At 46.6% G+C, this 24533-nt stretch overlaps 1 protein-coding gene across 4 annotated transcripts in view; it reads left to right on the top strand.

The window, feature by feature from the left end:
- Positions 1-24533, top strand: part of LOC144493081 (importin subunit alpha-4-like) — a 133025-nt gene that overhangs the window by 82285 nt on the left and 26207 nt on the right. For all 4 annotated transcript variants that reach the window (XM_078211956.1, XM_078211955.1, XM_078211957.1 and 1 more), the window contains one exon: positions 1982-2053. In XM_078211956.1, coding sequence (XP_078068082.1) covers positions 1982-2053 — 72 coding nt within the window. The remainder of the gene's footprint in view (positions 1-1981; positions 2054-24533) is intronic.

The raw sequence follows: 24533 nt of genomic DNA, 5'->3' as shown, positions 1-24533 counted from the left end.
GCAACGAGTGGTTAGGGTCTGGAATGTGCTGCCTGAAAGTGTGGTGGAGGCGGCTTCAGTTGCAACATTCATGGGAGAATTAAATAGTTATCTAAAGAGGAAGAATATTCAGGGTCAAGAGGGGAAAGCAGGAGAATAGCAATATGTGAATTACTCATTTGGAAAGCCAGTGCAGATGTGATGGGCCAAGTAGCCTCCTTCTGCACTGTAACAATTCTGTGATTCAATACTGATGGAATGCATGTTGTCAAGAGTGTTAGTGCTGAGGGAGTGCTGCACTGTCAGAGGGTCAGTACTGAGGGAGTGCCGCACTGTCAGAGGGTCAGTACTGAGGGAGTGCCACACTGTCAGAGGGTCAGTACTGAGAGAGTGCTGCACTGTCAGAGGGTCAGTACTGAGAGAGTGCTGCACTGTCAGAGGGTCAGTACTGAGGGAGTGCTGCACTGTCAGAGGGTCAGTACTGAGAGAGTGCTGCACTGTCAGAGGGTCAGTACTGAGAGAGTGCTGCACTGTCAGAGGGTCAGTACTGAGAGAGTGCTGCACTGTCAGAGGGTCAGTACTGAGAGAGTGCTGCACTGTCGGACAGTCAGTACTGAGGGAGTGCTGCATTGTCAGAGGGTCAGTGCTAAGGGAGTGCCACACTGTCAGAGGGTCAGTACTGAGAGAGTGCTGCACTGTCGGACAGTCAGTACTGTGGGAGTGCTGCATTGTCAGAGGGTCAGTGCTAAGGGAGTGCCGCACTGTCAGAGGGTCAGTACTGAGGGAGTGCTGCACTGTCAGAGGGTCAGTGCTGAGGGAGTGCCGCACTGTCAGAGGGTCAGTACTGAGGGAGTGCCGCACTGTCAGAGGGTCAGTACTGAGGGCGTGCTGCACCATCAGAGGGTCAGTACTGAGGGAGTGCTGCATTGTCAGAGGGTCAGTGCTGAGGGAGTGCTGCACTGTCAGAGGGTCAGTACTGAGGGAGTGCCGCACTGTCAGAGGGTCAGTACTGAGGGAGTGCTGCACTGTCAGAGGGTCAGTGCTGAGGGAGTGCCGCACTGTCAGAGGGTCAGTACTGAGGGAGTGCCGCACTGTCAGAGGGTCAGTACTGAGGGAGTGCTGCACTGTCAGAGGGTCAGTGCTGAGGGAGTGCCGCACTGTCAGAGGGTCAGTACTGAGGGAGTGCTGCACTGTCGGACAGTCAGTACTGAGGGAGTGCAGCACCGTCAGAGGGTCAGTACTGAGGGAGTGCCGCACTGTCAGAGGGTCTGTACTGAGGGAGTGCTGCACTGTCAGAGGGTCAGTACTGAGGGAGTGCAGCACCGTCAGAGGGTCAGTGCTGAGGGAGTGCCGCACTGTCAGAGGGTCTGTACTGAGGGAGTGCTGCACTGTCAGAGGGATGGTTAATTTGTCTGGCCAGCGATATAGATGTTAAAGTTTCTATGACATCACTTGAACACAGTGTTTTCTAGTATTTTGGCAGTTATCCCTCAATAGTCTGAAAAACTGATCCAATTGGTTCTTCGTCTGTTTGTAAGGCCCTGCTAAGCAGAGAGCAGAGTGGTCTGGCCTGTTTGTAGAACAGTGGCTTTATTTGTTTATTACTTCACTGAATGTGGCGAGCCCTGCTAGGCTGGCATTTATTACCCATCCCTAATTACCCTTGAGAAAGTGGTGGCGTGATGTAGCCCCTGTGACGTTCGAACACCCGAGTCATAAATAATTCATTATGAAGTGTTTTATTTTAACGCTCTATATAAATACAGGTTATGTCCTGTCTCTGGTTACATTACATTTTATTTATCCTGTTTTCTTATCCATATAGAGAAGAATTAATTTGATTGGTTCCACATCTTTACAATCCTAGGTTATTTTCCTGCTAATGTGTGTGTCTGGAGCTAACTTCTGAGCAGTCCATCTATAACGGTAATGATGACTATTTCATATGTGGGATTTCTGTTTAAATACTCAATCACTAATTATTGAATTGTTATCCTTGCAGGGAGATTTTGGGACTCAAAAGGAAGCAGCATGGGCCATCAGTAACTTGACAATCAGTGGGAGAAAGGAACAGGTAATTGCACCTCTTAGCAACACAGATTCTTTACAGTGCAGAGGAGGCCATTCGACCCTTCGAGTATGTAGTGGCTCTCTGAAAGAGCTTTCCATCTAGTCCTACCTTTCTGCTTTATTCCTGTAACATAAGGTGGGTGAACTTGCAGCATGGGTTGGTACCTGGGATTTCGATGTTGTGGCCATCTCGGAGACATGGATGGAGCAGGGACAGGATGGTTGTTGCAGGTTCCAGGGTTTAGATGTTTCAGTAAGTGCATGGAAGGTGGTAAAAGAGGGGGAGGTGTGGCATTGTTAGTCAAGGACAGTATTACGGTGGCAGAAAGGACTTTTGATGAGGACTCGTCTACTGAGGTAGTTTGGGCTGAGGTTAGAAACAGGAAAGGAGAGGTCACCTTGTTGGGAGTTTTTTATAGACCTCTAAAAAGTTCCAGAAATGTAGAGGAAAAGATTGCAAATATGATTCTGGATAGGAGCGAAAGCAACAGGGTAGTTGTTATTGGGGACTTTAACGTTACAAATATTGACTGGAAAAGCTATAGTTCGAGTACTTTGGAGGGGTCGGTTTTTGTCCAATTTGTGCAGGAAGGCTTCCTGACACAGTATGTAGAAAGACCAACAAGAGGCAAGGGTACATTGGATTTGGTACTGGGTAATGAACCAGGCCAGATGTTAGATTTGGAGGTAGGTGAGCACTTTGGTGACAGTGACCACAATTCCATTACGTTTACCTTAGCTATGGAAAAGGATAGGTATATACCAAAGGGCAAGAGTTAAAGGTGGGGGAAAGGAAATCATGATGCGATTAGGCGAGACTTAGCTGGCATAGGTTGGGGAAGGAAACTGCAGGGGATGGGCACAATTGCAATGTGGAACTTGTTCAAGGAACACCTGCTACGCGTCCTTGATAAATATGTACCTATCAGGCAGGGAGGAGGCAGACGTGTGAGGGAACCGTGGTTTACTAAGGAGGTTGAATCTCTCGTGAAGAGGAAGAAGGAGACTTATGTAAAGATGAGACGTGAAGGCTCAGTTAGGGAGCTTGAGAGTTACAAGTTAGCCAGGAAGGACCTAAAGAAAGAGTTAAGAAGAGCCAGGTGGGGACATGAGAAGTCTTTGGCAGGTAGGATCAAGGAAAACCCTAAAGCTTTCTATAGGTATGTCAGGAGTAAAAGAATGACTAGGGTAAGATTAGGGCCAGTCAAGGACAGGAGTAGGAAGTTGTGCGTGGAGTCTGAAGAGATAGGAGAGGCACTAAATGAATATTTTTCGTCAGTATTCACACAGGAGAGGGACAGTGTTGAGTGGAGTACTGAGATGCAGGCTGTTGGACTGGATGGGATTGAAGTTCATAAGGAGGAGGTGTTGGCAATTCTGGAAAGGGTAAAAATAGATAAGTCCCCTGGGCCAGATGGGATTTATCCTAGGATTCTCTGGGAGGCTAGAGAGGAGATTGCAGAGCCTTTGGCTTTGATCTTTGTGTCGTCATTGTCTACTGGAACAGTGCCAGAAGACTGGAGGATAGTAAATGTTGTCCCCTTGTTCAAGAAGGGGAGTAGGGACAACCCTGGTAATTATAGACTGGTGAGCCTTCCTTCTGTTGTGGGCAAAGTATTGGAAAGGATTATAAGAGATAGGATTTATAATCACCTAGAAAGGAATAATTTGATTAGGGATAGTCAGCACGGTTTTGTGAAGGGTAGGTCGTGCCTCACAAATCTTATTGAGTTCTTTGAGAAGGTGACCAAAGAGGTGGATGAGGGTAAAGCTGTTGATGTGGTGTATATGGATTTCAGCAAAGCGTTTGATAAGGTTCCCCATGGTAAGCTTTTGCAGAAAATACGGACACATGGGATTGAGGGTGATTTAGTGGTTTGGATCAGGAATTGGCTAGCTGTAAGAAAACAAAGGGTGGTGGTTGATGGGAAATATTCATCCTGGAGTTCAGTTACTAGTGGTGTACCGCAAGGATCTGTTTTAGGGCCACTGTTGTTTGTCATTTTTATTAATGACCTGGATGAGGGCATAGAAGGATGGGTTAGTAAACTTGCGGTTGACACTAAAGTCGGTGGAGTTGTAGACAGTTCGGAGGGAAGTGGCAGGTTACAGAGGGACATAGATAAGCTGCAGAGCTGGGCTGAGAGGTGGCAAATGGAGTTTAATGTGGAGAAGTGTGAGGTGATTCACTTTGGAAGGAGTAACAGGAATACAGAGTACTGGGCTAATGGTAAGATACTTGGGAGTGTGGATGAACAGAGGGATTTGGGTGTCCATGTGCATAGATCCCTGAAAGTTGGCACCCAGGTTGATAGGGTTGTTAAGAAGGCGTATGGTGTGTTAGCTTTTATTGGTAGAGGGATTGAGTTTCGGAGCCAGGAGGTCATGTTGCAACTGTACAAAACTCTGGTGCGGCCGCACTTGGAGTATTGCATACAGTTCTGGTCGCCACATTATAGGAAGGATGTGGAAGTGTTGGAAAGGGTGCAGAGGAGATTTACCAGGATGTTGCCTGGTATGGTGGGAAGGTCTTATGAGGAAAGGCTGAGGGACTTGAGGTTGTTTTCGTTAGAGAGAAGAAGGTTAAGAAGTGACTTAATGGAGGCGTACAAGATGATCAGAGGATTAGATAGGGTGGATAGTGAGAGCCTTTTTCCTCGGATGGTGATGGCTAACACTAGGGGACATAGCTTTAAATTGAGGGGTGATAGATATCGGACAGATGTTAGAGGTAGGTTCTTTGAGAGTAGTAAGGGCGTGGAATGCCCTGCCTGCAGCAGTAGTAGATTCGTCAACATTAAGAGTATTCAAATGGTTATTGGATAAACATATGGATGATATTGGAATAGTGCAGGTTAGATGGGCTTTAGATTGGTTTCACTGGTCGGCGCAACATCGAGGGCCGAAGGGCCTGTACTTCCCTGTAATGTTCTATGAACATAACATAAAAACATAAGAACTAGGCCATCTGGCCCCTCGAGCCTGCTCCGCCATTTAATAAGATCATGGCTGATATTTTTGTGGACTCGGCTCCATTTACCCACCTGCTCACCGAAACCCTTAATTCCTTTACTGTTCAACAATTTTATCTATCCTTGCCTTAAAAACATTCAATGAGGTAGCCTCAATTGCTTCACTGGGCAGGGAATTCCACAGATTCACAACCCTTTGTGTGAAGAAGTTCCTCCTTAACTCAGTCCTAAATCTGCTTCCCCTTATTTTGAGGCTGTGCCCCCTCATTCTAGTTTCACCTGCCAGTGGAAACAACTTCCCTGCTTCTAATCTATTCCCTTCATAATCTTATATGTTTCTATAAGATCTCCCCTCATTCTTCTGAATTCCAATGAGTATAGCCCCAGTCTACTCAGTCTCTCCTCATAAGCCAACCCTCTCAACTCCGGAATCAACCTAGTGAATCTCCTCTGCACCCCCTCCAGTGCCAGTATAACCTTTCTCAAGTAAGGAGACCAAAACTGTACACAGTACTCCAGGTGTGGCCTCACCAGCACCTTATACAGCTGCAACATAATCTCGCTGTTTTTAAATTCCATCCCTCTAGCAATGAAGGACAAAATTCCATTTGCTGCCTTAATTACCTGCTACACCTGTAAACCAACTCCTTGAGATTCCTGCACAAGGACACCCAGGTCCCTCTGCACAGCAGCATGCTGCAATTTTTTGCCATTTAAATAATAGTCCATTTTGCCGTTATTCATAGAAGTCATAGAATCATAGAAACCCTGCAGTGCAGAAAGAGGCCATCTGGCCCATCGAGTCTGCACCGACCACAATCCCACTCAGGCCCTACCCCCATATCGCTCCACATTTACCCGCTAATCCCTCTAACCTACGCATCTCAGGACATTAAGGAGCAATTTTAGCATGCCCAATCAACCTAACCCGCACATCTTTGGACTGTGGGAGGAAACCCACGCTGACACGAGGAGAATGTGCAAACTCTTACACAAACAGTGACCCAAGCCGGGAATCGAACCCTGGTCCCTGGAGCTGTGAAGCAGCAGTGCTAACCACTGTGCTACCGTGCCGCCCATTTTGGTTATTCCTACCAAAATGAATGACCTCACATTTACCAACATTGTACTCCATCTGCCAGACCCTCGCCCACTCACTTATATTATCTATATCCCTTTACAGGCTTTCAGCATCCTCTGCACACTTTGCTCTTCCACCCATCTTAGTGTCATCTGCGAATTTTGACACACTACACTTGGTCCCCAACTCCAAATCATCTATATAAATCGTAAACAATTGCGGTCCCAACACTGATCCCTGAGGTACACCACTAGTCACTGATCGCCAACCAGAAAAACACCCATTTACCCCCACTCTTTGCTTTCTGTTAGTTAACCAATCCTCTATCCATGCTAATACATTACCGTAACACTGTGCAGCTTTATCTTATGTCGCAGTCTTTGGTGCGGCACCTTGTCAAATGCCTGCTGGAAATCCAGATACACCACATCCACAGGTTCCCCATTGTCCACTGTACATGTAATGTTCTCAAAGAATTCCACCAAATTAGTCAAACATGACCTGCCCTTCATGAACCCATGTAACCTTGCACGTTTTTAATTTTCAGATAACAATCCAATTCCCTTTTGAATACCTCGATCAAACTGCCTCCACCACCCTCTCAGGAGATTCATTTCAGACTCCCAACCACCCTTTGGGTGAAAACAGTTTTCCTCGCATCACTTTTACTCCTTTTTGCCAATTATTTTGGATGTGTGTCCTCAAGTTATTAATACTTTTGTCATGACCCAGGCTGATGTTACTACTGGACAAGATAGATCCCAGAGTTTATATGTGGGAGGTCATGTTTTTGGATGTGGGAGGTCATGTCTCACTAATTTAATTGAGTTTTTTGAGGAGGTGACAAAAATGATTGACGAGAGAAGGGCTGTGGATGTTGTCTACATGGACTTTAGTAAGGCATTTGACAAGGTCCCAGGCTGGTGTTAAAGGTTAAATCACACGGGAGCAAAGGTGAACGAGCGAGATGGATTCAGAACTGGCTTGGCCATATAATGTGGAGATGCCGGCGTTGGACTGGGGTGAACACGGTAAGAAGTCTCTCAACACCAGGTTAAAGTCCAACAGGTTTATTTGGTAGCAAATACCATAAGCTTTCGGAGCACTGCTCCTTCGTCAGATGGAGTGGAAATGTGCTCTCAAACAGTGCGAACAGACAAAATCAAGTTGCAGAATACTGATTAGAATGCGAATCCTACAGCCAGCCAGGTCTTAAAGGTACAGACAATGTGGGTGGAGGGAACATTAAACACAGGTTAAAGAAATGTGTATTGTCTCCAGACAGAACAGCTAGTGAGATTCTACAAGCCCAGGAGGCAAGCTGTGGGGGTTACTGATAATGTGATATAAATCCAACATCCCGGTTTAGGCCGTCCTCATGTGTGCGGAACTTGGCTATCAGTTTCTGCTCAGCGACTCTGCGCTGTCGTGTATCGTGAAGGCCGCCTTGGAGAACGCTTACCTGAAGATCCATGGCTGAATGCCCGTGACTGCTGAAGTGCTCCCCCACAGGAAGAGAACAGTTTTGCCTGGTGATTGTCGAGTGGTGTTCATTCATCCGTTTGTCGTAGTGTCTGCATGGTTTCCCCAATGTACCATGCCTCGGGACATCCTTTCCTGCAGCGTATCAGGTAGACAATGTTGGCCGAGTTGCAAGGGTAGGTACCGTGTACCTGGTAGATGGTGTTCTGACGTGAGATGATGGCATCCGTGTCGATGATCCGGCACGTCTTGCAGAGGTTGCTGTGGCAGGGTTGTGTGGTGTCGTGGTCACTGTTCTCCTGAAGGCTGGGTAGTTTGCTGCAGGCAATGGTCTGTTTGAGGTTGCGTGGTTGTTTGAAGGCAAGAAGTGGGGGTGTGGGTTTGGCCTTGGCGAGATGTTCGTCTTCATCAATGACATGTTGAAGGCTCCGGAGGAAATGCCGTATCTTCTCCACTCCGGGGAAGTACTGGACGACGAAGGGTACTCTGTCCACCGTGTCCCGTGTTTGTCTTCTGAGGAGGTCGGTGCGGTTTATCGCTGTGGCGCGTCGGAACTGTTGATCGATGAGTCGAGCGCCATATCCTGTTCTTATGAGGGCATCTTTCAGCGTCTGGAGGTGTCTGTTGCGATCCTCCTCATCTGAGCAGATCCTGTGTATACGGAGGGCTTGTCCGTAGGGGATGGGTTCTTTAACGTGTTTAGGGTGGAAGCTGGAGAAGTGGAGCATCATGAGGTTATCCGTGGGCGTGCGGTACAGTGAGGTGCTGAGGTGACCGTCCTTAATGGAGATGCGTGTGTCCAAGAATGCAACCGATTCCGGAGAGTTGTCCATGGTGAGTCTGATGGTGGGATGGAACTTGTTGATGTCATCATATAGTTGTTTGTGATTGCTCACCATGACTCCAAAGGAAGAAAATGTCATTGATGTATCTAGTGTATAGCATTGGTTGAAGGTCCTGTGCGGTGAAGAAGTCTTGTTCGAACCTGTGCATGAAGATGTTGGCATATTGAGGTGCGAAGTTTGTCCCCATGGCTGTTCCGTGTATCTGGATGAAGAACTGGTTGTTGAAGGTGAAGACATTGTGGTCCAGGATGAAGCAGATGAGTTGTAAAATTGCATCTGGAAACTGGCAGTTGACGGCATTGAGTACTGAGGCCGTTGCAGCAATGCCATCATCGTGGGGGATGCTGGTGTAGAGTGCCGAGACATCCATTGTGACGAGGAGTGCTCCTGGTTCAACTGCTCCATGTGTGCTGAGTTTCTGTAGGAAGTCCGTAGTGTCGCGACAAAAGCTGGGGGTTCTTTGTACAATGGGTTTCAAGATGCCCTCGACATAGCCGGAGAGGTTCTCGCACAGGGTTCCATTGCCTGAAACGATGGGACGGCCGGGTATGTTTGCCTTGTGTATCTTTGGGAGGCAGTAGAGATCTCCAACGCGTGGAGTATGTGGGATGAGAGCACGGAGGGTGTTTTGAAGGTCCGGATCAAAGGTTTTGATCAGAGTGTTGAGTTGACGGGTGTGTTCTTTGGTCGGATCTGTGGGTAACTGTCTGTAGTGTTCCTCGTTGTTCAGTTGTCGGTACACTTCTTTGCAGTAATCCGTTCTGTTCAGTATGACGATGGCCCCTCCTTTGTCTGCTGGTTTGATGACAATGTTGCGGTTGGTCTTGAGAGTGTGGATGGCGTTGCGTTGTGCTTGGGTGATGTTCGGGGCTGTCTTGTGAGTGGGACTGATGAATTTGGTGTTGACGCACCTCCTGATGGCTTGGGCATACATGTCAAGTCGAGGGCAGCGGCCTTCCGGAGGAGTCCTGATCTTCAGGTCGTCGTTGGCCTCTGGTATAGTACCAGAAGATTGGAGGTTAGCGAATGTTGTCCCATTGTTTAAGAAGGGGAACAGAGACTTCCCCGGGAATTATAGACCGGTGAGTCTCACTTCTGTTGTCGGCAAGATGTTGGAAAAAATTATAAGGGATAGGATTTATAGTTATTTGGAGAGTAATGAATTGATAGGTGATAGTCAGCATGGTTTTGTGGCAGGTAGGTCGTGCCTTACTAACCTTATTGAGTTTTTTGAGAAAGTGACCAAGGAGGTGGATGGGGGCAAGGCAGTGGACGTGGTATATATGGATTTTAGTAAGGCGTTTGATAAGGTTCACCATGGTAGGCTTCTGCAGAAAATGCAGATGTATGGGATTGGGGGTGATCTAGGAAATTGGATCAGGAATTGGCTAGCGGATAGGAAACAGAGGGTGGTGGTTGATAGTAAATATTCATCATGGAGTGCGGTTACAAGTGGTGTACCTCAGGGATCTGTTTTGGGGCCACTGCTGTTTGTAATATTTATTAATGATCTGGATGAGGGTATAGTTGGGTGGATTAGCAAATTTGCTGATGACACCAAAGTCGGTGGTGTGGTAGACAGTGAGGAAGGGTGTCGTAGTCTGCAGGAAGACTTAGACAGGTTGCAAAGTTGGGCCGAGAGGTGGCGGATGGAGTTTAATGCGGAGAAGTGTGAGGTAATTCACTTTGGTAGGAATAACAGATGTGTTGAGTATAGGGCTAACGGGAGGACTTTGAATAGTGTGGAGGAGCAGAGGGATCTAGGTGTATGTGTGCATAGATCCCTGAAAGTTGGGAATCAAGTAGATAAGGTTGTTAAGAAGGCATATGGTGTCTTGGCGTTTATTGGTAGGGGGATTGAATTTAGGAGTCGTAGCGTTATGTTGCAACTGTACACAACTCTGGTGCGGCCGCACTTGGAGTACTGTGTGCAGTTCTGGTCCCCACATTACAGGAAGGATGTGGAGGCTTTGGAGAGGGTGCAGAGGAGGTTTACCAGGATGTTGCCTGGTATGGAGGGGAGATCCTATGAGGAGAGGCTGAGGGATTTGGGATTGTTTTCGCTGGAAAGGCGGCGGCTAAGAGGGGATCTTATTGAAACATATAAGATGATTAGAGGTTTAGATAGGGTGGATAGTGATAGCCTTTTTCCTCTGATGGAGAAATCCAGCACGAGGGGGCATGGCTTTAAATTGAGGGGGGGTAGTTATAGAACCGATGTCAGGGGTAGGTTCTTTACCCAGAGGGTGGTGAGGGATTGGAATGCCCTGCCAGCATCAGTAGTAAATGCGCCTAGTTTGGGGGCATTTAAGAGATCCGTAGATAGGTTCATGGACGAAAAGAAATTGGTTTAGGTTGGAGGGTCACAGTTTTTTTTTTAACTGGTCGGTGCAACATCGTGGGCCGAAGGGCCTGTTCTGCGCTGTAATGTTCTATGTTCTATGTTCTATGAGTCCAATTCGACTCTTTCCTCTTCGGTTGCACTGCGGATCTCTCTGTCTGCTGTTCCGGTTCATTGGCTGTCTCATTGTGTTCACTGTTGGCCTCTTGGGGTTTGTGGAAGAACTCCCGCAGCCTCATTCGCCTGATGAATTCCTCTGTGTCCGCTGCGAGACTGATGGGGTCTATTTTGGTAGTGGGACAAAAGTTGAGCCCTCGGCTGAGAACTTCGATTTCATCTGGCTGAAGTGTGTAGTCGGACAAGTTGACAATGGACTTTCCTGCAGTGGTACTGTTTTCTACTGTGGTACCGGGGTGGGGGCTTGGTTGCTGCTGGTGGTGATGCCGAGTTTCTCGAGTTTCCTGTTCTTGGTGTGCATGTAGATGGTGTAGTTCCTTTGTCTCGTCTGCTCGGCAGAGTTTCGCAGCTGGTCTGCGTCCTGAGCGCAAGTTGAGAATATGGATTCGATCTTGGTTTCCAGGCTGCGGCGTTTGCTGTAGAGCTGGTGTATGAGGTGTTTGAGGAGTGTGAGAGAGGTGCAACGGCAAAGTCTCTCAGCGTAGTCTGTGTTATAGGTTGACCTGAGTGGGTTCATGATCCATAGTCCTTTCGGTATCTTGTCTGCTTTCTTGCATGTTTGTAGAAACTTGATGTCTGTGTCGATATGTGCGATCTTCTTGGAGATCCTCTCCACTTGGAGCCGGCAGTTTGTGGTGTCGATGGTAGTCATGATGTGGAGATGCCGGCGTTGGACTGGGGTGAACCGGGATGTTGGATTTATGTCACATTATCAGTAACCCCCACAGTTTGCCTCCTGGGCTTGTAGAATCTCACTAGCTGTTCTGTCTGGAGACAATACACATCTCTTTAACCTGTGTTTAATGTTCCCTCCACCCACATTGTCTGTACCTTTAAGACCTGGCTGGCTGTAGGATTCGCATTCTAATCAGTATTCTGTAACTTGATTTTGTCTGTTTGCACTGTTTGAGAGCACATTTCCACTCCATCTGACGAAGGAGCAGTGCTCCGAAAGCTTATGGTATTTGCTACCAAATAAACCTGTTGGACTTTAACCTGGTGTTGTGAGACTTCTTACCGTTGGCCATATAAGACAGAGGGTGGCAGTGGAAGGGTGTTTTTCTGAATGGAGGTCTGTGACTAGTGGTGTTCCGCAGGGATCAATGCTGGGACCTCTGCTATTTGTAATATATATAAATGACCTGGAAGAAAACGTAGCTGGTCTGATTAGCAGGTTTGCGGATGATACTAAGATTGGCAGAGTTGCGGATAGTGATGAAGATTGTCAGAGAATACAGCCGGATATAGATAGACTGGAAAACTGGCCGGAGAAATGGCAGATGGAATTTAATCCGGACAAATGTGAGGTGATGCATTTTGGTAAATCCAATTCAGGTGGGAGTTATAAAATAAATGGCAAAACAATCAGGAGCAGAGACACACAGAGAGATCTGGGAGCACAGGTCCACAGATCCTTAAAAGTGGTAGCCCAGGTAGAAGAGGTGGTGAAGAAAGCCTACGGCACGCTCGCCTTCATCAGCCGGGGCATCGAGTATAAAAGTTGGCAAATTATGTTAGTTATATAAAGTGTTGGTTGGGCCACATTTGGGATGCTGTGTTCAGTTCTGGTCGCCACACTACCAGAAGGCTTTGGAGAGAGTGCAGAAAAGGTTTACCAGGATGTTGCCTGTTATGGAGGGTATTAGCTATTAGGAGAGATTGAATAAACTGGGATTGTTTTCCCTGGGAAGACGGAGGCTGAAAAACGACCTGATAAAAGTTGATAAAATTATGAGGGGTATAGATAGGGTGAATAGTTCAAAGCTTTTTCCCAGGGCGGAAATGACAATTACAAGGGGGTACATGTTCAAGATAAGGGAGGAAAGGTTCAGTAGAGATGTGCAGGGGAAGTTTTTTAATGGTGGGGGTGGTGGGGGCCTGGAATGCGCTGCCAAGTGAGGTGGTTGAGGCAGATACGTTAGCCACATTTAAGACTTATCTTGATAGGCATATGAACAAATGAGGAATAGAGGGATATAAGCGATTGGCCTAGATAGGTAAACGTGATTGGCACAGGCTTGGAGAGCCTGTTCCTGTGCTGTTCTTTGTTCAATTAAAAATCTGTCTAACTCCTCAAATTTACTCACTATACCGGCATGCTAGTTTTCTGTGACTCATGAACGAGGACACCCAGATCCCTCTGCACCGGAGCGCCCCGAAGTCTCTCCCCATTTAGATAATAAGTTGTCTTCCCATTTTTCTGGTCAAAACGCATGATCTCACACTTATCCACGTTAAACTCCATCTGCAACATTTTGGCCCACTCTCCTAACCTAGCTATATCCATTTATAAGGTTCTTATTTCCTCATTGCAACTTATTGTCCTGCCTATTTTTGTATCATCTGCAAATTTGACAATAGAGCCTTCTATCCCTGTATCCAAGTCATTAATATAGATTGTCAATAGGTGGGGCCCAAGGACCGAACCCTGTGGCACCCCCACTAATTACTTCTTGCCATCCAGAAATAGTCCCATTTATCCCGACTCTCTGTCTTCTGTCCATCAGCCAGTCACCTATCCAAGCTAATAAATTACTCTTAATCCCGTGTGATCTAACCTTATAAATTACCTTTTTGTGCGGCACCTTATCAAACGCTTCCGGAAGTCTGGATATACTACGTCTGCAGGATCCCCATTATCCACTTTGCTTGTTACATCTTCAAAGACTCTCACAAATTAGCCAAACATGATTTGCCTTTCATAAAACCATGCTGACTCTGATGGATAGCATTTTGATTTTCCAAATGTCCTGATATTGCTTCCTTGATAATTGATTCTTACACTTTCCCAACAACAGATGTTAGAACCATAGAACCATAGAACATTACAGCACAGAAACATGCCTTTTCGCCCTTCTTGTCTGTGCCGAACCATTTTTCTGCCTAGTCCCACTGACCTGCACCTGGACCATATCCCTCCACACCCCTCTCATCCATGCACCTGTCCAAGTTTTTCTTAAATGTTAAAAGTGAGCCCGCATTCACCACCTCATCTGGCAGCTCATTCCACACTCCCACCACTCTCTGTGTGAAGAAGCCCCCCCTAATATTCCCTTTAAACTTTTCCCCCCCTCACCCTAAACCCATGTCCTCTAGTTATTTTCTCCCCTCGCCTCAGTGGAAAAAGCCTGCTTGCATTCACTGTATCTATACCCATCAAAATCTTATAACCTCTATCAAATCTCCCCTCAGTCTTCTTGGGGATCTTGAGAGATCTTGGGGTCCGGGTTCATAGGACGCTCAAAGCGGCGTCGCAGGTAGAGGCTGTGGTTAAGAAGGCATATGGATTACTGGCCTTCATCAATAGAGGAATTGAGTTTAGAAATCGGGAGATAATGCTGCAGCTGTACAGGACCCTAGTCAGACCCCACCTGGAGTACTGTGCCCAGTTCTGGTCGCCTCATTACAGAAAGGATGTGGAAGCCATAGAACGGGTGCAGAGGAGATTTACGAGGATGTTGCCGGGATTAAGTGGTATGCCTTATGAGGATAGGTTGAGAGAGCTAGGTCTATTCTCCTTGGAGAGGCGAAGGATGAGAGGTGATGTGATAGAGGTGTATAAGATGTTGAGAGGTATTGATAGAGTGGATTCTCAGAGGCTTTTACCCAGGGCTGAAATGGTTGTTTCAAGAGGCCACAGACTATTTCAAAGACTATTTCCTCGGGTGGATGGAGCTATTACAAGGGGGCATAACTATAGGGTTCATGGTGGGAGATATAGGAAGGATATCAGAGGTAGGTTCTTTACGCAGAGAGTGGTTGGGATGTGGAATGGACTGCCTGCAGTGATAGTGGAGTCAGACACTTTGGGAACATTTAAGCGGTTATTGGATAGGCACATGGAGCACACCAGGATGATAAAAGGTTCTTTCTCAGAATGGCAACCGGTGACAAGTGGTGTCCCGCAGGGTTCAGTGTTGGGGCCACAGCTGTTCTCTTTATATATTAACGATCTAGATGACGGGACTGGGAGCATTCTGGCCAAGTTTGCCGATGATACAAAGATAGGTGGAGGGGCAGGTAGTATTGAGGAGGTGGGGAGGCTGCAGAAAGATTTAGACAGTTTAGGAGAGTGGTCCAAGAAGTGGCTGATGAAATTCAACGTGGGCAAGTGCGAGGTCGTACACTTTGGAAAAAAGAATAGAGGCATGGACTATTTTCTAAACGGTGACAAAATTCATAATGCTAAAGTGCAAAGGGACTTGGGAGTCCTAGTCCAGGATTCTCTAAAGGTAAACTTGCAGGTTGAGTCCGTAATTAAGAAAGGTTCTTTCTCAGAATGGCAACCGGTGACAAGTGGTGTCCCGCAGGGTTCAGTGTTGGGGCCACAGCTGTTCTCTTTATATATTAACGATCTAGATGACGGGACTGGGAGCATTCTGGCCAAGTTTGCCGATGATACAAAGATAGGTGGAGGGGCAGGTAGTATTGAGGAGGTGGGGAGGCTGCAGAAAGATTTAGACAGTTTAGGAGAGTGGTCCAAGAAGTGGCTGATGAAATTCAACGTGGGCAAGTGCGAGGTCGTACACTTTGGAAAAAAGAATAGAGGCATGGACTATTTTCTAAACGGTGACAAAATTCATAATGCTAAAGTGCAAAGGGACTTGGGAGTCCTAGTCCAGGATTCTCTAAAGGTAAACTTGCAGGTTGAGTCCGTAATTAAGAAAGCAAATGTAATGTTGTCATTTATCTCAAGAGGCTTGGAATACAAAAGCAGGGATGTACTTCTGAGGCTTTATAAAGCACTGGTTAGGCCCCATTTGGAGTACTGTGAGCAATTTTGGGCCCCACACCTCAGGAAGGACATACTGGCACTGGAGCGGGTCCAGCGGAGATTCACACGGATGATCCCAGGAATGGTAGGCCTGACATACGATGAACGTCTGAGGATCGTGGGATTATATTCATTGGAGTTTAGGAGGTTGAGGGGAGATCTGATAGAAACTTACAAGATAATGAACGGCTTAGATAGGATGGACGTAGGGAAGTTGTTTCCATTAACAGGGGAGACTAGGACGCGGGGGCACAGCCTTAGAATAAAAGGGAGTCACTTTAGAACAGAGATGAGGAGAAATTTCTTCAGCCAGAGAGTGGTGGGTCTGTGGAATTCATTGCCACAGAGGGCTGTGGAGGCCGAGACGTTGAGCGTCTTCAAGACAGAAATTGATAAATTCTTGATTTCTCGAGGAATTAAGGGCTATGGGGAGAGAGCGGGTAAATGGAGTTGAAATCAACCATGATTGAATGGTGGAGTGGACTCGATGGGCCGAATGGCCTTACTTCCGCTCCTATGTCTTATGGTCTTATGGTCTTATGATAGGGAGTGGGATAGCTTGATCTTGGTTTCAGATAAAGCTCGGCACAACATCGTGGGCCTGTTCTGTGCTGTAATGTTCTATGTTCACAGGTTTAGGGTGCTGGGGAGTAGGTATAGAGGAGATGTTAGGGGTAAGTTTTTCACTCAGAAGGTGGTGGATGTGTGGAATCGGCTGCTGGTAGTGGTGGTGGAAGCGGATTCAATTGAGTCTTTTAAGAGACTTTTGGATAGGTTCATGGAGGTTAGTAAGATCGAGGGTGATAGATGAGCCTAGAAGGTAAGGAAATTGTTCGGTGCAACTTGTGGGCCGAAGGGCCTGTTTGTGCTGTAGCTTTTCTATGTTCTACGCTCCAGGGAATAAAGTCCTAACCTATTCAACCTTTCTCTGTTACTCAGTTTCTCATGTCCCGGCAACATCCTTGTAAACCTTCTCTGCACTCTTTCAACTTTATTAATATCCTTTCTGTAATTAGAACAAAGAACAATACAGCACAGGAACAGGCCCTTCGGCCCTCCAAGCCTGCGCCGCTCATGTGCCCAACTAGACCATTCGTTTGTATCCCTCTATTCCCAGTCTGTTCATGTGGCTATCTAGATAAGTCTTAAACAATCCCAGCGTGTCAGCCTCAATCGCCTTGCTTGGCAGTGCATTCCAGGCCCCCACCACCCTCTGTGTAAAATACGTCCCCCTGACATCTGTGTTGAACCTTGCCCCCTCACCTGAACCCGTGACCCCTTGTGTTCGTCACGCCCGACCTGGGAAAAAGCTTCCCACTGTTCACCCTATCTACCCCCTTCATAATTTTATGCACCTTTATTAGGTCGCCCCTCATGTTCTATCTTTCCAGGGAGAACAACCCCAGTTTACCCAATCTCTCCTCATAGCTAAGACCCTCCATACCAGGCAACATCCTGGTAAACCTTCTCTGTACTCTCTCCAAAGCCTCCACGTCCTTCTGGCAGTGTGGCGACCAGAACTGGACGCAGTATTCCAAATGTGGCCTAACCAACGTTCTATACAGCTGCAACATCATATGCCAACTTTTATATTCTATGCCCCGTCCAATGAAGGCAAGCATGCCATATGCCTTCTTCACCACCCTCTCCACCTGTGCTGCCACCTTTAAGGATCTGTGGACTTGTACACCCAGGTCCCTCTGTGTGTCTATACTCCTGATGGTTCTGCCATTTATTGTAACCTTACATTAGATCTATCGAAATGCATCACTTCGCATTTATCTGGATTACATTCAATCTGCCGTTTCTCCGCCCAATTTTCCAGCCTATCGATATCCTGCTGTATTCTCTGACAATGTTCATCACTATCCGCAACTCCAGCAATCTTTGTGTCGTCCGCAAACTTACTGATCACACCAGCTACATCTTCCTCCAAATCATTTATATATATCACAAACAGCAGAGGTCCCAGTACAGAGCCCTGCGGAACATCACTAGTCACAGACCTCCAACCAGAAAAAGACCCCTCCACTGTTACCCTCTGTCTTCTATGGCTAAGCCAGTTCTTCACCCATCTAACTAGCTCACCTTTTATCCCGTGAGATTTAACCTTTTGCACCAGCCTGCCATGAGGGACCTTGTCAAACGCTTTACTAAAATCCATATAGATGACATCCACAGCCCTTCCCTCGTCAATCGTTTTTGTCACCACCTCAAAAAACTCAACCAAATTTGTGAGGCATGACCTCCCTCGTACAAAACCATGCTGTGTATCGCTAATGAGATTATTCAGTTCTAAATGTGCATATATCCTATCTCTAAGAATCGGCTCCAACAATTTCCCTGCCACGGACATCAAGCTCACCGGCTTATCATTATCCAGGTTATCCTTGCTACCCTTCTTAAATAACAGGACCACATTTGCGATCCTCCAATCCTCTGGGACCTCACCTGTGTCCAGTAAAGAGACAAAGATTTCTGTTAGAGGCCCAGCAATTTCATCTCTTGCCTCCCTGAGGAGTCTAGGATAGATGCCATCTGGCCCTGGGGATTTGTCTGTCTTAATGTTTCCTAAAAAGCCTAACACTTCCTCCCTTGTAAATGAGATTTTTTCTAACGGGTTAACCCATCTCTCTGAGACACTCCCAGTCAATATGTCCCTCTCCTTTGTGAATACTGATGCAAAGTATTCGTTTAGGATCTCTCCTACTTCCTTTGGTTTTAAGCATAATTCCCCTCCTTTGTCCCTGAGAGGTCCGATTCTTTCCCTAACAACCCTCTTGTTCCTAACGTATGTATAAAATGCCTTAGGATTCCCCTTAATCCAGTCTGCCAATGACATTTCATGACCCCTTTTTGCTCTTCTAACTCCCTGTTTGAGTTCTTTTCTACTTTCTCTGTATTCCTCCAGTGCTCCATCTGTTTTTAGCTGCCTGGACCTCATGTATGCCTCTTTTTTCTTTTTGATTAGACCCACAATTTCACTGGTTATCCACGGCTCCCAGTCCTATCAACCTCGGTGACCAAAACTGCACACAATACTCTAAATTCGGCCTCACCAATGTCTTATACAACGTCACCATAACATTCCAACTCCTATACTCAATGCTTTGATTTATAAAGGCCAATGTACCAAAAGCACTCTTTACGACCCTATCTACCTGTGACGCCACTTTTTGGGAATTATGTATCTGTATTCCCAGATCCCTCTGTTCTACTGCACTCTTCAGTGTCCTACCATTTACCTTGTATGTTCTACCTTGGTTTGTCCTTCCAAAGTGCAATACCTCACACTTGTTTGCATTAAACTCCATCTGCCATTTTTCAGCCCATTTTTCTAGCTGGTCAAAATCTCTCTGCAAGCTTTGAAAACCTTCCTCACTGTCCACTACACCTCCAATCTTTGTATCATCAGCAAACTTGCTGATCCAATTTACCACATTATCATCCAGATCATTGATATAGATGACAAACAACAATGGACCCAGCACTGATCCCTGTGGTAAAGTGAAAACTAGAAGTGGGCAGCAAAGGAGTCTGGGAAGGGTTTTTATTTTAACTTTAAAAGTCAGTTACCTGGGTGGTTCCCCCTCAGTAGTAGTTTTTTTTTTCTCTCGGGCCCCTAGCCCTATAAATTGGTGCAGAGGAGATACCCGATCCTCTACACTGGTAGAGGATCCCACCCTTCCATCCTCCTCTAACCTAATTATAAGTGTGGGGAAGTTTTTTGTTTTCTTTTTTTCTTGCTGGTAATGGCTTCAGGGATGGCAGTTCAGGCAGTATGCTGCATCTCCTGTGGGATGTATGTGGTGAGGAAATCCAGTAGTGTTTCAGGAGATTTTAGTTGTAAGAAGTGCATTAGATTGCAGCTTCTGGAGGAGCGTGTAAAGGAGCTGGAGGGGGAGGTAGAGGAACTCCGCATAATTCGGGAGGCGGAGGTGGAAGTTGATAGGAGTTATAGAGAAATAGTAACTCCTAGAAATGAGGCTTGGGTCAATGCCAGGAGGAGGGGTAAGAAGCAATCGGGAAGACAATCCCCTGGGGCGGTTCCCCTCCATAATAGGTTTTCGGTGCTGGAGGCTACAGTTGAGGAGGAATCAACTGAGCATAGAGAGCAGATCTCTGGGGGTGAGCCGAGTGAGAAAGCTCAGGTGGTTAGGGGCTGTAAAAGACTGGGCCTTGTGATTGGGGACTCCACAATTAAGGGGACAGATAGGAGGGTCGGAACTAAAGGTAGGGACTCAGGGTTGGTGTGTTGCCTACCAGGGGCTGGGGTCCGGGATGTGTCTGACAGGGTATTCAGGACTCTTAGGGGGGAGGGAGATAAACCACAAGTTATTGTACATGTGGGGACACACGACATAGGGAGGATAGGGGAAGGGGATATTAGGCAGGGATTTATGGAGTTGGGGTGGAAACTAAAGGCCAAGACTGACAGAGTGGTTATCTCTGGACTCTTGCCTGTACCACGGGATAGTTTAGAGAGGAATAGGGAGAGGGAAGGTTTGAATTCATGGCTGAGGGGATGGTGCAGGAGGGAGGGGTTCAGGTACTTAAGCAATTGGGGCTCGTACTGGGGAAGGTGTGACCTCTATGAGAAGGATGGTCTACACCTTAATCAGAAGGGGACCAATATCCTGGGGGGTAAATTTGCTAAGGCCATGCAGGGAGGTTTAAACTGATTCGGGGGGGGGGAGGGATCCTGAGTAGTGGGGCTGAAAGTGAGGGATGCATGGATGGGGACTGCAATGCACGGCATTGCAGAGGTGGGGTGGAGCAGGGTTTGAAATGTGTATACTTCAATGCCAGGAGTATTCGCAATAAAGTGGGTGAACTTGCAGCGTGGATCAGTACCTGGGACTTCGATGTTGTGGCTATTTCAGAGACATGGATAGAGCAGGGGCAGGAATGGATGCTGCAGGTCCCGGGGTTCAAATGTTTTAGTCGAAGTAGGGAAGGAGGTAGAAGAGGGGGAGGGGTAGCATTATTGGTCAGAGATTGTATCACAGTGTCAGAGAGGAGGTTTGATGAGGACTTATCTGTTGAGGTAGTATGGGCGGAGATTAGAAATAGGAGAGGAGAGGTCACCCTGTTGGGAGTCTTTTATAGACCTCCTAAAAGTTCTAGAGAGGTTGAGGAAAGGATTGCGGAGTCAATCCTGCTTAGGAGTGAAAGTAATAGGGCAATTGTTATGGGGGATTTTAACTTGACTAATATTGACTGGAATTGTTATAGCTCTAGCTCGTTAGAGGGGTCAGTTTTTGTTCAAAGCGTGCAGGAAGGTTTTTTGACTCAGTATGTAGACAGGCCAACTAGAGGTGAGGCTATATTGGATCTGGTGCTGGGAAATGAGCCAGACCAGGTGCTAGACTTGGAAGTTGGTGTGCATTTTGGTGATAGTGACCACAATTCGGTTACGTTCACCTTAGTGATGGAAAGGGATAGGCATGAACCTCGGGCCAGTGGTTTTAGCTGGGGGAAGGGTAATTATGAGGCTATTAGGAGAGAATTAGGAAACATAGGTTGGACTAGGAGATTACAGGGACTGGGAACGTCCGACATGTGGAGTTTTTTCAAGGAGCAGCTACTGCGAGTCTGTGATAGGTATGTCCCTGTCAGGCAAGGAGGAATTGGTAGGGCTAGGGAACCATGGTGCACCAAAAAAGTTTCTTTGTTGGTTAAAAAGAAAAAGGAGGCTTATGTTCGGATGAGACGTGAGCACTCGGGTAGTGCACTAGAAAGCTTTAGATTGGCTAAGAGGGAGTTGAAGAGCGAGCTTAGAAGGGCTAAAAGGGGACATGAGAAGACTTTGGCGGATAGGGTTAAAGAGAATCCTAAGGCGTTCTATAGGTATGTCAAGAACAGAAGGTTGGTTAGGGCAAGTTTAGGGCCAGTTATAGATGGCAGAGGGAAGTTATGTGTGGAACCGGAGGAGATTGGTGAAGCATTGAACCAATATTTCTCTTCGGTGTTCACGCAAGGGGACATGAATATAGCTGAGGAGGACACTGGGTTGCAAGGGAGTAGAATAGACAGTATTACAGTTGATAAGGAGGATGTGCAGGATATTCTGGAGGGTCTGAAAATAGATAAATCCCCTGGTCCGGATGGGATTTATCCAAGGATTCTCTGGGAGGCAAGAGAAGTGATTGCAGAGCCTCTGGCTCTGATCTTCAGGTCGTCGTTGGCCTCTGGTATAGTACCAGAAGATTGGAGGTTAGCGAATGTTGTCCCATTGTTTAAGAAGGGGAACAGAGACTTCCCCGGGAATTATAGACCGGTGAGTCTCACTTCTGTTGTCGGCAAGATGTTGGAAAAAATTATAAGGGATAGGATTTATAGTTATTTGGAGAGTAATGAATTGATAGGTGATAGTCAGCATGGTTTTGTGGCAGGTAGGTCGTGCCTTACTAACCTTATTGAGTTTTTTGAGAAAGTGACCAAGGAGGTGGATGGGGGCAAGGCAGTGGACGTGGTATATATGGATTTTAGTAAGGCGTTTGATAAGGTTCACCATGGTAGGCTTCTGCAGAAAATGCAGATGTATGGGATTGGGGGTGATCTAGGAAATTGGATCAGGAATTGGCTAGCGGATAGGAAACAGAGGGTGGTGGTTGATAGTAAATATTCATCATGGAGTGCGGTTACAAGTGGTGTACCTCAGGGATCTGTTTTGGGGCCACTGCTGTTTGTAATATTTATTAATGATCTGGATGAGGGTATAGTTGGGTGGATTAGCAAATTTGCTGATGACACCAAAGTCGGTGGTGTGGTAGACAGTGAGGAAGGGTGTCGTAGTTTGCAGGAAGACTTAGACAGGTTGCAAAGTTGGGCCGAGAGGTGGCGGATGGGGTTTAATGCGGAGAAGTGTGAGGTAATTCACTTTGGTAGGAATAACAGATGTGTTGAGTATAGGGCTAACGGGAGGACTTTGAATAGTGTGGAGGAGCAGAGGGATCTAGGTGTATGTGTGCATAGATCCCTGAAAGTTGGGAATCAAGTAGATAAGGTTGTTAAGAAGGCATATGGTGTCTTGGCGTTTATTGGTAGGGGGATTGAATTTAGGAGTCGTAGCGTTATGTTGCAACTGTACACAACTCTGGTGCGGCCGCACTTGGAGTACTGTGTGCAGTTCTGGTCCCCACATTACAGGAAGGATGTGGAGGCTTTGGAGAGGGTGCAGAGGAGGTTTACCAGGATGTTGCCTGGTATGGAGGGGAGATCCTATGAGGAGAGGCTGAGGGATTTGGGATTGTTTTCGCTGGAAAGACGGCGGCTAAGAGGGGATCTTATTGAAACATATAAGATGATTAGAGGTTTAGATAGGGTGGATAGTGATAGCCTTTTTCCTCTGATGGAGAAATCCAGCACGAGGGGGCATGGCTTTAAATTGAGGGGGGGTAGTTATAGAACCGATGTCAGGGGTAGGTTCTTTACCCAGAGGGTGGTGAGGGATTGGAATGCCCTGCCAGCATCAGTAGTAAATGCGCCTAGTTTGGGGGCGTTTAAGAGATCCGTAGATAGGTTCATGGACGAAAAGAAATTGGTTTAGGTTGGAGGGTCACAGTTTTTTTTTTTAACTGGTCGGTGCAACATCGTGGGCCGAAGGGCCTGTTCTGCGCTGTAATGTTCTATGTTCTATGGTACACCACTAGTCACCGGCCTCCACTCAGAGAAGCAATCCTCCACTATCACTCTCTGGCTTCTTCCATTGAGCTAATGTCTAATCCAATTTACTACCTCTCCATGTATACCTAGCGACTGAACCTTCCTGACTAACCTCCCATGCGAGACCTTGTCAAAGGCCTTACCAGTGGATGTTGTCCATGTAGACAACATCCACCGCCTTCCCTTCATCCACTTTCCTGGTAACCTCCTCGAAAAACTCTAATAGATTGGTTAAACATGACCTACCACGCACAAAGCCATGTTGACTCTCCCTAATAAGTCCCTGTCTATCCAAATATTTGTAGATCCTATCTCTTCATACTCCTTCCAATAATTTACCTACTACTGACGTCAAACTTACTGGCCTATAATTTCCCGCATTACTTTTTGAGCCTTTTTTAAACAATGGAACAACATGAGCTATCCTCCAATCATCCGGCACCTCATCCGTGGATACCGACATTTTAAATATATCTGCCAGGGCCCCTTCAATTTCAACACTAGTCTCCTTCAAGGTCCGAGGGAATACCCTGTCCGGTCCTGGGGATTTATCTACTCTGATTTGCCTCAAGACAGCAAGCACCTCCTCCCCTTTAATCTGTATAGGTTCCATGACCTCCCTACTTGTTTGCCTTATTTCCATAGACTTCATGCCAGTTTCCTTAGTAAATACGGATGCAAAAAACCCATTTAATATCTCCCCCATTTCTTTTGGTTCCATACATAGCCGACCACTCTGATCTTCAAGAGGACCAATTTTATCCCTTACTATCCTTTTGCTCTTAATATACCTGTAGAAGCTCTTAGGATTATCCTTCACCTTGTCTGCCAAAGCAACCTCATGTCTTCTTTTAGCCCTCCTGATTTCTTTCTTAAGTAGTTTCTTGCACTTTTTATCGTCCCCAAGCATCTTATTTGCTCCCTGTTGCCTATAAATGTCATACATCTCTCTCTTCTTTATCAGAGTTCCAATATCCCTCGAGAACCAAGGTTCCTTATTCTTATTCACTTTGCCTTTAATCCTGACAGGAACATACAAACTCTGCACTCTCAAAATTTCTCCTTTGAAGGCCTCCCACTTACCAATCACATCCTTGCCAGAGAACAGCCTGTCCCAATCCACACTTTTTAGATCCTTTCTCAT

The sequence above is a fragment of the Mustelus asterias genome, chromosome 4 (genome assembly GCF_964213995.1).
Source record: "Mustelus asterias chromosome 4, sMusAst1.hap1.1, whole genome shotgun sequence".
In the NCBI taxonomy this organism is placed as follows: domain Eukaryota; kingdom Metazoa; phylum Chordata; class Chondrichthyes; order Carcharhiniformes; family Triakidae; genus Mustelus; species Mustelus asterias.
Note: the sequence above shows the minus strand (reverse complement) of the source record. Positions and strands in the feature narration are given on the sequence as shown.